Source organism: Sminthopsis crassicaudata, chromosome 3 (genome assembly GCF_048593235.1).
Source record: "Sminthopsis crassicaudata isolate SCR6 chromosome 3, ASM4859323v1, whole genome shotgun sequence".
Lineage (NCBI taxonomy): Eukaryota > Metazoa > Chordata > Mammalia > Dasyuromorphia > Dasyuridae > Sminthopsis > Sminthopsis crassicaudata.
Window position 1 is genome coordinate 3,099,201 of NC_133619.1, and position 13,315 is coordinate 3,112,515.

The 13,315-nt window shown below is 44.2% G+C and overlaps 1 protein-coding gene across 3 annotated transcripts in view; it reads left to right on the forward strand.

The window, feature by feature from the left end:
* ATP13A5 (ATPase 13A5) overlaps positions 1-13,315 on the forward strand; it is a 104,064-nt gene that overhangs the window by 22,302 nt on the left and 68,447 nt on the right. For all 3 annotated transcript variants that reach the window (XM_074297835.1, XM_074297833.1, XM_074297834.1), the window contains exons 2-6: positions 2,687-2,860; positions 4,195-4,341; positions 4,755-4,825; positions 8,244-8,324; positions 12,051-12,120. In XM_074297835.1, the coding sequence (XP_074153936.1) occupies positions 2,687-2,860; positions 4,195-4,341; positions 4,755-4,825; positions 8,244-8,324; positions 12,051-12,120 (543 nt within the window). The remainder of the gene's footprint in view (positions 1-2,686; positions 2,861-4,194; positions 4,342-4,754; positions 4,826-8,243; positions 8,325-12,050; positions 12,121-13,315) is intronic.

Genomic DNA, 13,315 nt, shown 5'->3' on the forward strand with positions numbered 1-13,315 from the left:
AATTCATATTTTTCTTTGAGGCTTTGCATATAGATGTTGAACATTGCTGTTTTCTGAGTTTGTATTTTGATATGAGAAGCTGCCACTGAAGATCGTTACTCCCAAGATCTGCTGCTGGCATTGAACTGAATTCTACTCTGTGGAAACCGCTGTGAAACAGACATTTTCTGCTGATTTTCTAAGTTATTTTGGGTGGGGTGATTGTTTAACCCAGATCTATTGTTGATCCTGATACTTCAGAATTCATTTTGAGGCTTTATTTTAACTTTGTGTAGAGGGAAATTTGGAAGAAAGAAGCCCTGATTTTAATCTACTGTCTTGGCTCTGTATCCCCTTCAATACCAATTCTTAAGATACTTTTAGGCCCTATGTTTAACAATCATGGAATAATATTGGTGTGATAGGTTGATTCTTTGATTCAGTGATGGAATGGCTACAAAAACAGAGGTTTGACCTTCAAAACTTTTTTGATTTATTAAGCAATGAAAGCCAATTACATAACAGATTGGGATAAGGCCTTCTCTTCAGTTTAGGTCTGGACCCTGAATACGGGAAGAGACAGATTTTTATACATTAAAAGAATACACTTAACAAGGTATAACCCAGAATATGAGATTAGGTAATTTGATTTTTGATCAGAGTCTGAACAAACAAATGTATTTCCTGACAGCAGAAAAAGTGATTTTCCACTCCCCCAAGTGTTAACATGCAATCAAAGGAGCAAGAAATCAGTTCTGGATCGACCAGTATGTGGTTAATTTTCAAATAAGGCATATGGATTGCTTGAGATGGGCGATTCTGGGAAATCTTGCCTCAGTCTTGGAATCTGCCTGGGTTTCTGGTCAGCAGAACTGAGGCCCTTAGTTACGATTCTCTAAGTAGAAGTTAGAGGGGGTCTAGCTTTCCAGCCACATAGGGCTAGATTCAATTTATACAATCAAGTTTTCGCTCATTCCCATAGCTGAATAAAGTTTTCTCACAAGACAAAAATCGGACAAGACCCGTATTTGAAAAGAAAGGGAACTTTAGCTAGCACAGAAATGAGACAAGATGGAATGAATCAGTGTGGCTCCCTCAGTCCCCACAATTCCCTTGATATTCCTCCTGCTTTGATTCCCCAGAATGGGGGGGGGGGGAGAAAGGAGGGGAGAGCAGCATCCCCCTGTCCCATGCATCCTTATTTTTCTTATTTTCACAATCAGAATTATGTAAGTTAGGCTACAGATCAAATTACTTAGAGGACTCACAATGGATTCATTTTGAGAGGAGATATTTACGTGTTATCAATGTGACTCCCCCAAAACTTAAACATAAAAAGTCAAAGGATGATCCTCAATTTTAAGTCCTATGTATAGTACTATATGCTCCAGGCTAAATTCTGAGTTAGAAAAAGAGGCAAGAGACAGTCTCTCCCCTCAAGAATGGGAGAAAGAAATAAAAATCACAGTGTATATGAAGAGGAAATAATTCACAGAGGGAATGCACTAGAAGTAAGAGGGATCGGGAAAGGCTCTCGGTGGATGGTGAAACTTTAGCTGGCACTTAAAGGAGGCCATGGATGTTATTAGTCAGAAAAGAGGAGGGGAGTATTCCAGGTATGGAGGACAGCCAGAGAAAATTTCTGGAGCTGAGACAGAGTGTCACTGGATCAAAATAAAGTATAAAAAACCTTGGAAAGGTAAGAGGGGGCTGAGTTATGAAGGGCTTTAAAGGCAAAACAGAGAATTTTATATTTGACCTGGAGACCACAGGAGGTCACTGGAGTGTATTTAGGCAGAGATGGAGGAGGAGAACCAGGAGGGAGAACATCCCAAAAACCCAGAGGGAAGAGAGCGGCAGGAAGAAGGGAGTGATCCATAGTGACAAAGATTGCAGAGTGAGCAAGAGAATGAGAATTAATTAAAGGTCATTAGTTTAATAGCTACACGATCCTTGGAAACTGCGGAGAAGGCAATTTCAGTGGCGTGATGAGGCGGGAAGCCAAGCTGGAAGGCTTAAGAAGGCAGTGGGGGGAGAGCACCTGTGGCCTCTTCTGAGTTTAGTTGCAAAGGGCAGGAGAGAGGGAGGGAAGAAACAAGAGAGTTTTATCAGGATGGAGAGACCCCGGCCCGTCGGTGGGAGAGGGTGGGCAGGGGACCCAGGAGGAGCCTCTGAGGATGATCGGCCAGAGGAAGACTGAAGGACTTTGGAAGCCAAATGGGGGATTTTGTGCCTGATTCTCCTGGCAACGAGGAACTCAGGAACTTTTTGGATCCATCCATCCCTCTCAATAAGCAAGTGCCGATCATGTGCTACGTGATCCGTGGGATGATGTAGTCCAACTTGCCCAGGCCGGCCACACTGCCGAATCGGAGGGAAGCTGGTATTACATAACGTGTTTCTTGTCCCATTTTCTTGGAATTTGAGCAAACACCATGTGCCCCCGGCCGGGGTCACCTCGAGTGAGCATGCGGTCAGAGTGTGACAGCTGGCCTCCCCTGCTCCCCATCCCTCCCTCTTCCTGCTCCGGTCTGGCTCTCCGGCTCCCTCCAGCCCCGTCTCGTTCTGGTCCTTATGCCAGGGGGAGAGAAGGAGTGCGCAGTCTGGGCCGGGAGAGCCGAAACCAGCCCTGGCTGGGCCCCTGCCCCGGCCCCTCGGCCAGAACTGTCTCGAGCAAGGCTAACCAGGGCTTTTCGTTTGCTCCCAGGAGGTGTTTGGCTACCAGACCCAGGCCCTGCGGAGAGTCCTTTGCCTGCTGGGCTCCATCCTGTCCTTGGGCCTCCTGAGCCTCCTTTTCTACTGGCGCCCACAGTGGAACGTGTGGGCACACTGCGTGCCCTGTCCCTTGCAAGAAGCCGACGTGGTGCTGCTTCGGACCACGGTGGGTTTCCCTCTTCGTGGCAACAGATGCTGAAACCAGGCTCCTTGTGGGGCTTTGGGGGCTCCCTGGGGAATGGCATCCTAGGATTAGCCTGAGGTACATTCTCAGGTTTGCGGGGACACTGGCCTTCTGCACTTAAAAGGTCTCAGTTTACCAGAAGAGAAAAGAGAAGAGGAGACTGTGATTCCTTCCAGCTCCCCCGCTCCCCCTCTCTCCCAGCTTCCTCCTCAGGGAAATCTTCCCCGGACCACCTTGGGTTTTCATGGAGGGGAGGGGAGTAGCTGCTACTGTGTCCTCTCCCTTCCCCTCTTGACTTTCCAGGCCAGAAGGGGACTGTGGGAAAAGGACTGCCTGCGGGGCCAGTCCCATATTTGAGCTCCAGCTCTGCTACTTACCCACAGGGGCAGCAAGTCCAGTGGCACTGCCCACTGCCTCCCCTCCCCCGCCACCCTCCAACTGTGCTGGAAGGAGCAGCGTGGCTAAAGCATTGAGTAAGCACCTACTATGTGCCAGGCACTGTGCAAGGAAACAGGTAGAAATGAAACAATTCCTGCTCCAAGGAGCTTCCATTCTTTGGGAAAAACTCTCTTGAGCTTCCTCGCCGTGAGCCATGAAAGGCGCATTTATCCTCCCTGGGCCCAGCCCGCCAGGATTCTGGCTTGCTCGGAGTCTCACACTGCTAAACCTGAGGGGTAAATTTCCAAAGTTTTTTCACCATGACCTCCTCCATTTGACAGATGAGAAAACTGAGGCTTTGATGAAGCAATGTTGGGGGGGATTTCAACATGGCGATCTTTGGAGTCCGAGACGCGGCCTTTTCTTGTGGTTCTCACCAAACCAATTCCATGGCAACCTCGGAGAGTCCTTTAGACTTTTTTGAACCTCAGTTTTTTCATCTGGGAAATGGAGAGAATACTTTCCCATCACCCTGGAGCTCGTTTGAGGTTATAATAAGTAGAAGGGGGTGGGAGACAATTAGCTTTTCCTCTTTTATGGAAAAGTCTCACACTCTGCCTGGCTGGTGAGCAGCTCTTCAGCGAACAGTAATCTGTGTCGCACTGAATGAGATTGAATCAAGACACGAGATCGGAAGCCGATTTTAGTGTAAACTAGTATTTTAATAGAAGCCAGGGTTTACAATCTGCCTTTTTAGCACATTTAAAGAGACCGTGAAGCCTTAGTTTCCTGGGTATGCGCAGCAGCCAGGCTGAGATCTGCGCTCAGGGCCCTCCGCGCAGTAGGTGTGCGGTCAGACGGGGGTCCGGCCCCCTGCAGGCCCCCACCGCATCCGAGGAGCACCGGGGGACTGGCTGAGTCGGGCGGTCTTTCTCTAGGATGAATTTCAGAAATACACGAGGAAGAAAGTGATCTGCCTGTACTTGTCTGTCCTGAAGAACCCCATAAACCCCAAGTCGGGAGCGATGATTGTTGCGGATCGCCATTCGGTCATAAACAGAGCCGTGCTGAAGCCAGAGCTGAAAGTAAGTGGCCTTGAGAATGAGACTCTTCCTGGTCTGGGGGTGGCAGCTATGCCCACGGGCGCACAGGCAGGAGGGGGGAGTGGCTAGTGCGCCACCCGGAATCAAAGAAAGATCCTGAAGCCTGGTGTGACTCTCCCTAGCTGGACAATAGCCTCTGCGAGACTCGGTTTCATCATCTCTGCTATGGGAACAATGAAAGGTTTGTGAACCGTCAGTAGATGATAAAGCAGAATGGGGGTACACAGGTGAGAGGAGAGAAGTGGAAGGGACCCTGCATTCGTCCTGTTTCCCTCTCAGTCAGCATACGAGGAAACCGCAGCCTAAGGGGAAAATGGATCGTGGATGACTAGGACTAGAGCCACTCGAACCCATGTCCCCTTTCCACTGTGTCCTTCTCCCCTTGGCTTTTACAGGTGCGGTGTATCCAGGTGCAGAAAATCAGGTATATTTGGGACAACGTGGAAGAACGATTCCAAAAAGTTGGGTAAGTCTGTTGTAACTTAGAAAAGCCCCGGGAGGGGCGGGGGGGTGTTATGAGCTGTCGTCTCCAGAAGCTGCTGGATCGCTCTCTGGGAAGAGATCTGCTGTGTCTTCTACTCAAATCTCTCAGACAGATTCTTCTTCCTGTAGTGAACCGTTGTCTCCAGGCAGTTGCTGTTAACTCTTGTCCTTAGAAGTGACTTCCCTTCCTGCAGAGAGCCCCGTCAGGCCTGATGTAATGCAGAGAGTCTTCTTCTTTCTCTGAGAGTCCTCTCTTTTATTCTCCCAGAGAATGGGCGTGGGATAATGCAAGGGCTTCTGGGAAGAACCACCCCAGCCAATGAGCTTGCCCCCTCTATCAAGTCAACCTGAGTTCTCACCTTGTAACTGTCCAGACAACCTCAGTTCTCACTTAGTAATCCTAACATCTCCCCCTTTCTTTTGATTTAGAACATAGGACAGTCATGACCTTGAAACATAAATCCATCAATATGGGAAGTATTACAGATAATTACATAAATGACCTTGAAACATAAATCCATCAATATGGGAAGTATTACAGATAATTACATAAATTACATAAGCATATAGTAACATAGTAACATAACACATGCTAGAAGTATATAACATAATCATAAATTGAAAATTTATAAATGTCCATAAGTCCATTGTCCATTAGTCTCATCTTGTGTGAGGAAGTCCAATGATTCCTGCTGGTTTTAAAGTTCTTTAACAGTCTTCTTATTATCCATGCTCTTTCAGTGTCAGATGTTTCTTAGATCTTCTCCTTTATTTTGAGGTCTTTCTCTTTTTCTGTCTCTCTCTAATAGACAAGGCGAATATGACTCGTTGGCACCCATCTGATTCCTTCTCCTGCTGAAGAAATACAAGCAAACCCTCTCTCCCAGGCAGTTAACCTATCTAATTTCCTTCTATTTACCACTTTCTAAATCTCTTCTCATCATCTGACAATTACATTGGAGTTGTTTGCACTGGGCACAGCCCTGTTGGTTTAAAAGGCCTGTATTCTCCCCAAGTGTAATCCATTTTTGCAATCTGATTGCCTTTTGGTTGACTGATTGGGTAATCCCTTTCTGCCATGTGATTGCTTCTCTGCTGATTGATTAAATCAGAGTCCTGGCCTTCTAAAGGTTCTTTGGGTGTAACATCAGCTGCCATCATGCCCCAAGTCTTTTTTGCCTGGGGCCCTGGACCTGGGCCCCTCATCCCATTTCCCTGAATTATTCTACACTCTGATGCCCAATGGAGTCCTCTGTTGCATTTTGGACATGGGGTTTTAGGTCTTCTCTCACCCTGTCTTCTCACTGTATCTCCATATCTACACTGAGCTCTTAGATGCCCAATTTTTCCACATTGAAAACATCGCCGAGTTTCTCTAGAAGTCCCTTGCCAGGAGGGACCCTGTCTTTCCACATTCATCATTGTCCGGGTGTAAAAAGCATTTGTTCCCACTGTAGCACAGCGTCTTATGATCTCCTCTAAAGGAGCATCTTTGTCTAATCTCCATATAATTCTTTTGCAAATCTCATTGGCATTTTCCTTAGCCAAATGTCTGGTCATTATTTCTGTAGCTGAATTTTCTCCAATAGTTCTTTTGACAGCAGTTTGCAAACGTCCCACAAAATCTGCAAAAGGTTCATTGGGACCTTGCTGTATTTTAGTGAAAGCCTCTCCACGATCTTTCTGTCCAGGAAGGACACCCCAAGCTTTTATTGCAGCCTTAGCAATTTGTTCATATATTGTCATGGTATAATTAATCTGTTCCGAATTCTCTCCATACTGACCTTCACCAGCTAAGTGCTCAAAAGTGAATTGTGTGTTAACTCCTATTTCCAAATTGCATCTGACTTGAATTTTACATAATCCATGAAATTCCGCAAGCCATAATAAATTTTCTCCAGGTTCCAGACATGTCCTTGCTATGGATTTCCAATCATTCGGGGTTAGGACTTCATAAGACAAACCATCTAGTAACATTTTGACATAAGCTGATGTAGCCCCATAAAGGGTACAACCTTTTTTCAAATCCTTAATTTTATTCAAATCTAAAGGTGCATATCTTCTCCTTTTTTTACCTACAGAGTCAATCTCTTCAATCACAGGATATGCATGTATAAAATCACTTATATCCTGTCCTTCTCTCTTAGCTTTAACCAATGCTTTTTCTAATCTTGTCATAGGCTTAGGCTGCTTCACAGGCAATTCTGTTTGTGTTTCTGCCTCTTCCTCTCCTCCTTCTTGCTCCACCCATGAAGGGTTAATTGAGGGAGGAGATGGGAGGTGCTCCTGTTGCTCAGAATTGTACTTAACTTCATTGTTATCTGATTCATCCTTTTCACCTAGTTTAGTTGACACTTCCCCATTTTGCTCCTTCATCTCTTCCTTTAGAATAACATTTTTTAAAGCCATTTGGATTAAATTGTAGGTATGAATTGTATCTTTGGAAACTGAGTTTGGTCTGGAACCAAAGGGTAAAATGTCACAAAGACAATTGTAGTGTTCACCTAATTGCTCTCCTACTAATTTCCACTCATCTGGATCCAATTCTTCTTCCAGAGAAAAAGAAGGACATATGACCTTCACAGTTCTTAAAAGTTCAGTAATCTCCTCTAAAATTATAATCAAGCCTTGGCTTTTCATAACCTTGATGATGCTCTCTAAACATTTTCCTTGAACAGAAGGTGTTTGCCCCATTTCACTATAAGAGATTCCTGGTTTAGCCCTTAACAAGTTAAGTTCCTTATTTATCTATTAGCACGCTCACTAATCTTTAACAAAGTTTCCTCGTTACTCACGGTTCTGGGTCAGAGAAACTGAGATCTAGATCGGAAGCTTTTCCACTGGAATCAGGACCGTGTCTGTCCCTGTTCGGGCGCCAAATTGCGAAGGTCTGGTCTAGCTCCTCTTGTCAGGATAAGCAAAAGTCCTTGCCCCACGTGTGGACGCCAAATGTAGCGAGCTGTCGTCTCCAGAAGCTGCTGGATCGCTCTCTGGGAAGAGATCTGCTGTGTCTACTCAAATCTCTCAGACAGATTCTTCTTCCTGTAGTGAACCGTTGTCTCCAGGCAGTTGCTGTTAACTCTTGTCCTTAGAAGTGACTTCCCTTCCTGCAGAGAGCCCCGTCAGGCCTGATGTAATGCAGAGAGTCTTCTTCTTTCTCTGAGAGTCCTCTCTTTTATTCTCCCAGAGAATGGGCGTGGGATAATGCAAGGGCTTCTGGGAAGAACCACCCCAGCCAATGAGCTTGCCCCCTCTATCAAGTCAACCTGAGTTCTCACCTTGTAACTGTCCAGACAACCTCAGTTCTCACTTAGTAATCCTAACAGGGGGGGTGGCCGGGGGGCTGGTTAGAGCAGCATGGTGCTGCCAGCAGCTGACCTGTGTTCTTGTGGACACCACAGACTTCTGGAGGATAGTAACTCCTGCTCCGACATCCATCACACGTTTGGATCTGGACTGAGGAAGGAAGAACAAGAGATCAGGTAGGGCATCCTGAAGAACCCTCCCTCCTTCCCCTAGAGGTGGGCACCAGACTGCTCCTCCTTGGCTGTCTTGGCCTTTGGCCTTGGTCTTTCATTTTCTGTCTTATCCTCTCTCTGCTCAACGATAACTGGAGGTGAGACATTCAGAGGGGCTGTCCTCCTCCAGACATATTTATCAGGCAATGAGACAGAGACTAAAGTATTGCATTTTGAGGGGTTTTGAGGGAGAAGGTAGAGTAAAAGACAGCCCTCATGACTTCAGCCCCCATTTGGGCAAGGAAGGAGGAGGCTTCAACATAAATAGGGATATTGGAAGGAAGCGGATGCTTGGGGAAGTAAGGGGAATGACAACGATATATGTTTTGAAGAGGATGAGTTTAAATTGGGGTTAAGTCATAACAAAATAAAATAAAGACATATATATATATATATATATATATTTTTTTTTTTTAAATACCTATCAGAAATGGTCAAAGTATAGGAACAGATAATTTAAATTAAAGCCATCTATAGTTATGTGAAAAGTGCCCAAATCTCTTTTGATTAGAGAAATGCAAATGAAAACAATTCGGAGGTACCACCTCACCCTGTCAGATTGGCTAAGATGACAGGAAAAGATAATGATAAATGTGGAAGGGGAGGTGGGAAAACTAATGCATTGTTGGTGGAGTTGTGAAATGACTTAATCATTCTGGAGAGCAATTTGACAGCAGTGTCATTACTGGGTCTGCATCCCAAAGAAATAATGAAGGAGGGAAAAAGACCCACAAGCACAAAAAATGTTTGTAGCCTCTTTTTGTGGTGGCGAAGAATTGGAAATGAGTAGATACCCTCAACTGGGGAATGGCCGAACAAGCTGTGGTATGTAGTGCTCTGTTTCTCTAAAATGTAATCGTTCTCTTGGGGCAGATTTCTTGGAGGGCTTCTGGAGGCAGCCTTAGTTTCAGTTCAGTGCAATAATCTCAAAATGCAACCAGGACTTAAAGTCCAGATCCTTTATTGTGTTCTTCAAAGTCCTGGATCTTTTCTTGGGCTGGGTGAGCTTTCTTAGAGGCCTATCTCTCTCTGTGGTTCCCGAGAGCTCTTGTCCAATGTCTCCAGCCAGCACAAAGGTTGAAGTGGGAATGAATCTTCACTCTGAATCTCCTGAGAAGTTTTCCCAAAGTCCTCCCTGGCCCTGAGAGCCTCTTGCTTATATGCTGCCCACTGAGCACACGCCAATCACTTCATCACTAGGAGACCATTATTTGTTGTAGGATTAAATCAATGCTAAATTAGATTTAATCATTGTCTCCTCAATTCCACTCACTTGTTTCAAATTCTGGCCCATAACATCTCCTTGTAGGGTCAGATCCATCAGTGACTTAGCACCTTGTAAGCAGGTACTTAACATTGGTACTTAAAGGTAATGGAATATTATTGTTTTATAAAAAATGATGAAACTGATTTTAGAATGACCTGGTTTTACATGAAATGATCCTGAGCAAAACAAGCAGAACCAGGAATACATTGTACACAATAATGGCTAGAATGTGCAATGATCAACTATGAGAGACGTGGCTCTTCTCAGTGGTTCGATGATCCATGACAACCCCAACAGACTTTGGACAGAAAGTGCCGTCTTCATCCAAAAAAAGAATTAAGGAGACTGAATGTAAACCAATATGTGCTATGTTCACTTCTTTTTTTGTGTTTTTTTTTAATCTCTCCCATGGTTTTTCACTTTTGCTCTGATTTTTCTGTTCCAACATGATTCATAAAGCAATATTATTAAAAGCAAATACATTTTCTAGAAAAAATTTAAAAATACCTATCATCTGTGAGCATGATCACAGTCAAAGTAATTTTCAATCATGATTCCAAAGGCTGGTTTTTTTTTTTATCTATTGTGGATACATAGTCCCACTATTCATTTCTCTTTGAATAGCAACCAAAGTCACTTAAGAATTCTCTTTAAGATGTTGCTTTTCAAGATAAAAGTTAGAGGAGTTCTTTTAAGATAGTCCTTTTTAAAAACATCTCTCTCTCTCTGTGTCTATCTCCCTTCCTCCTTCTCTCTCTGTCTTTGTTTCTGTCTCTCTTCCCCCATTTCTCTTCATTGTCCCTGTCCTTCTGTCTCTCTGTCTGTTTCTCTCTGTCTCCATCTCTCTGTCTTTGTCTGTCTGTCTGTCTGTCTCTCTCTCTGTCTCTCTCTCTCTGTCTCTGTCTCTCTCTCTGTCTCTCTCTGTCTCTGTCTCTCTCTGTCTCTCTCTGTCTCTGTCTCTCTCTCTCTCTCTCTCTGTCTCTCTCTCTGTCTCTCTCTCTCTCTCTCTCTCTCTCTCTCTCTCTCTCTCTCTCTCTCTCTGTCTCTCTCTGTCTCTGTCTCTGTCTCTCTCTCTCTCTGTCTCTCTCTCTCTCTGTCTCTCTCTCTCTGTCTCTCTCTGTTCTCTCTCTCTCCCTCCCTCCCTCCCTCCCCCTCTCTCTCTCTCCCCCTTCCCACTTCCAGATTGTTTAGTTGTCACATTGAAATCTGTGAAATTCCTTCCTCACAGTGTCTTCTTCCCATTTAGTGACAATTTCTAATTGGTGATTGATACTGACCTTTGCTCTTTGTTGCCAATGATCTATCTGCATATAGATAACTGATTTGAAAATGAGCCTTTATCTGGAACCAATCATTTCCTCTCTGTTGAACTATGGTCAGCTTCATTTTTATAATATGATTTGATGCTTGACAAGCCCAGGACTTCTGAGCTCACTTATTGAAGAAAGTATTTTTATATACACTGATTAAAGAGTAGTATTGGTGGAGATCAGCTCCTGTAAGAGTTTACCAATGAACTGATCATTGCATAAAGATCTCTGATTTAAAGTGCCAACATTTAAATGAATATTTATTGATCATCTGAAAACGATGGGATTCAGTTTTTGTCTTCTCTTCCCATTTTCTGATCCTGTCACTGCAGAAACATAACCCCCCCCCATCCCTTTTTGCTTTCTGGGATGACATGGCCCATGAATTTATCATGCTTTTTTCAACCTATGATTGATTTACCTTTTCAAACATATTCTTATCCAAGGTCTTGTCACAGTAGCCTGGGTATATTTTGAGAACCGCATCTGAAGTCTTTCCACTTGCATATAATCTACCCAAACTTGTGATCTACATTCATGGCCTTTGGGGACCCAGGTCCCCAAATAATTGGGGATTGATAATTCAGGACCAGGGTAGGAAATGAATTTCAGTAGTACTTCTATGGTAAAATACCCTTAAGATGGGAGAATCAATATAAGCAGAAAAGCACATGTATATATTTGTAAAATATATATTTTATTTTTTTAAATAATAGCTTTTTATTTTAAAAATACATGCAAAGATAGTTTTCAACATTCATTCTTGCAAAATTTTGTATTCCAAATTTTTCTTTCTCCTTTCCCTCCACTCCCTCCCCTAGACAGCAAGTAATCCAATATATATTAAGCATGTTCAATGAAATACATATATGTTAAGTGAAATAACTGAGAGAAAATTCATCCTGAATTAACTGGGAGCGAATTCATGCTTTTGGAAGGAGATGGGGCGGGGGGGGGGGGGGAAATTTTCATGATTATTTAAACAAACAATGAAACCAAACAATGAGTTGAAGAAAAGAATGAACGAAAAGTTGCTACTATGAACTGAGAGTTGAGTTGAAAGAGGGAAGATGCCTCCTTTCCTGGCCTTTATGAATGACCAATGTCTTTCAGGAGGTTCATATGTGGACCGAATGCCATTGAAGTTGAAATTCAACCTATTTGGAAGCTACTCATTAAACAGGTAATCTGATCCCCTCCCAATTATTTTTTTAAAATCAGTTTCCCTCCTTGTTTCAAGCTCTTCCAGCCAAAGCAGTTAGCTAGCAGTCTTCTGTAGTAAATTCTACTGTGACTTCAAAGGGCCTGAACTGGGAACCTTCCCTTGAAGCTGCATTTTTGGATTATAAAGGCCAGGCCCGGCTTGTAAGGAGGGCTCCCTGGCAATCTGCATTAGCTTTCTGGGCACTGGTCCGTTAAATCCAGAAGATTAGAGGCCTAGAGAAGGGACCAACTTATTTTAAAGATGCGGAAGTTGCCCTCCTCCCTACTCTCCTTAAATAATGTACCCAAAGTCACACAGATAGTAAGAGAAATAGCCAGGATTTGAATCCAGGTCTTCTGGCCGAACACCCAAGTTTCTTGCAGTCTCATGCAATAAAGAAAATCTAACCCTTTTTCTTCAGATATGGCTCAGAAGGCAAGTGAGGTAAATATGGATTTGTAAAAGTTCCTCTATACCAAAAAATAAAATAAAACAAACAACTGGAAGCCAGACAGCTCAATCTAGCCTTAGACACTGAACACTTAAGAAACACTTACTAGCTGTCTGGGCCCACAAGCCAGCCACTTAACCCCTGTAATAAACCCCCCAAATAAAAGGTGCTCTAGCACAAAGTGTGACCATAATGCATTGTATCATGCTGCTCTTCCCTCTGAAGATTTTCCCCCAATATACCATCGAGTATTCCTGAACACACAATAGGATCAGCATCCTTGCAGAATTTACCATAAAAACATAAAAAATGGCACAGTGCTGTCACTTGTGAGTCAAGCAGGTGAAAGCAGACAATGAGCTAGTTTATGGTACAGAAGGGATAAAGATACATGAGAAGAAGGGGAGAGATCCTGGAGCTTTGAGTTCCCCTTGGTGGAGAGTTTGCCGGTAATGCAGGTTCATGCTGAGGGGGAGCAGCTCTCATCAGTGAAGGATGCAGATCTCACAGGATCAAGATGGGACCTCAGAAGTTTCATCGGCTCTGATGGTGGCGGGGGGAGCTAGGGCAGGACTGCCTGAGCCGGGGGCGAGTTCATGTGTCCTTGCCAGCATGGAGCTCCCCATGCAAAGAGTTCCCTGGCACCCCCGCCGAGAACGCTTTCCTACCACTGTGTCCGGTCTCTTTGACCAGTTGGGCGTCATCGGGGCTTCTTGAGCCCAG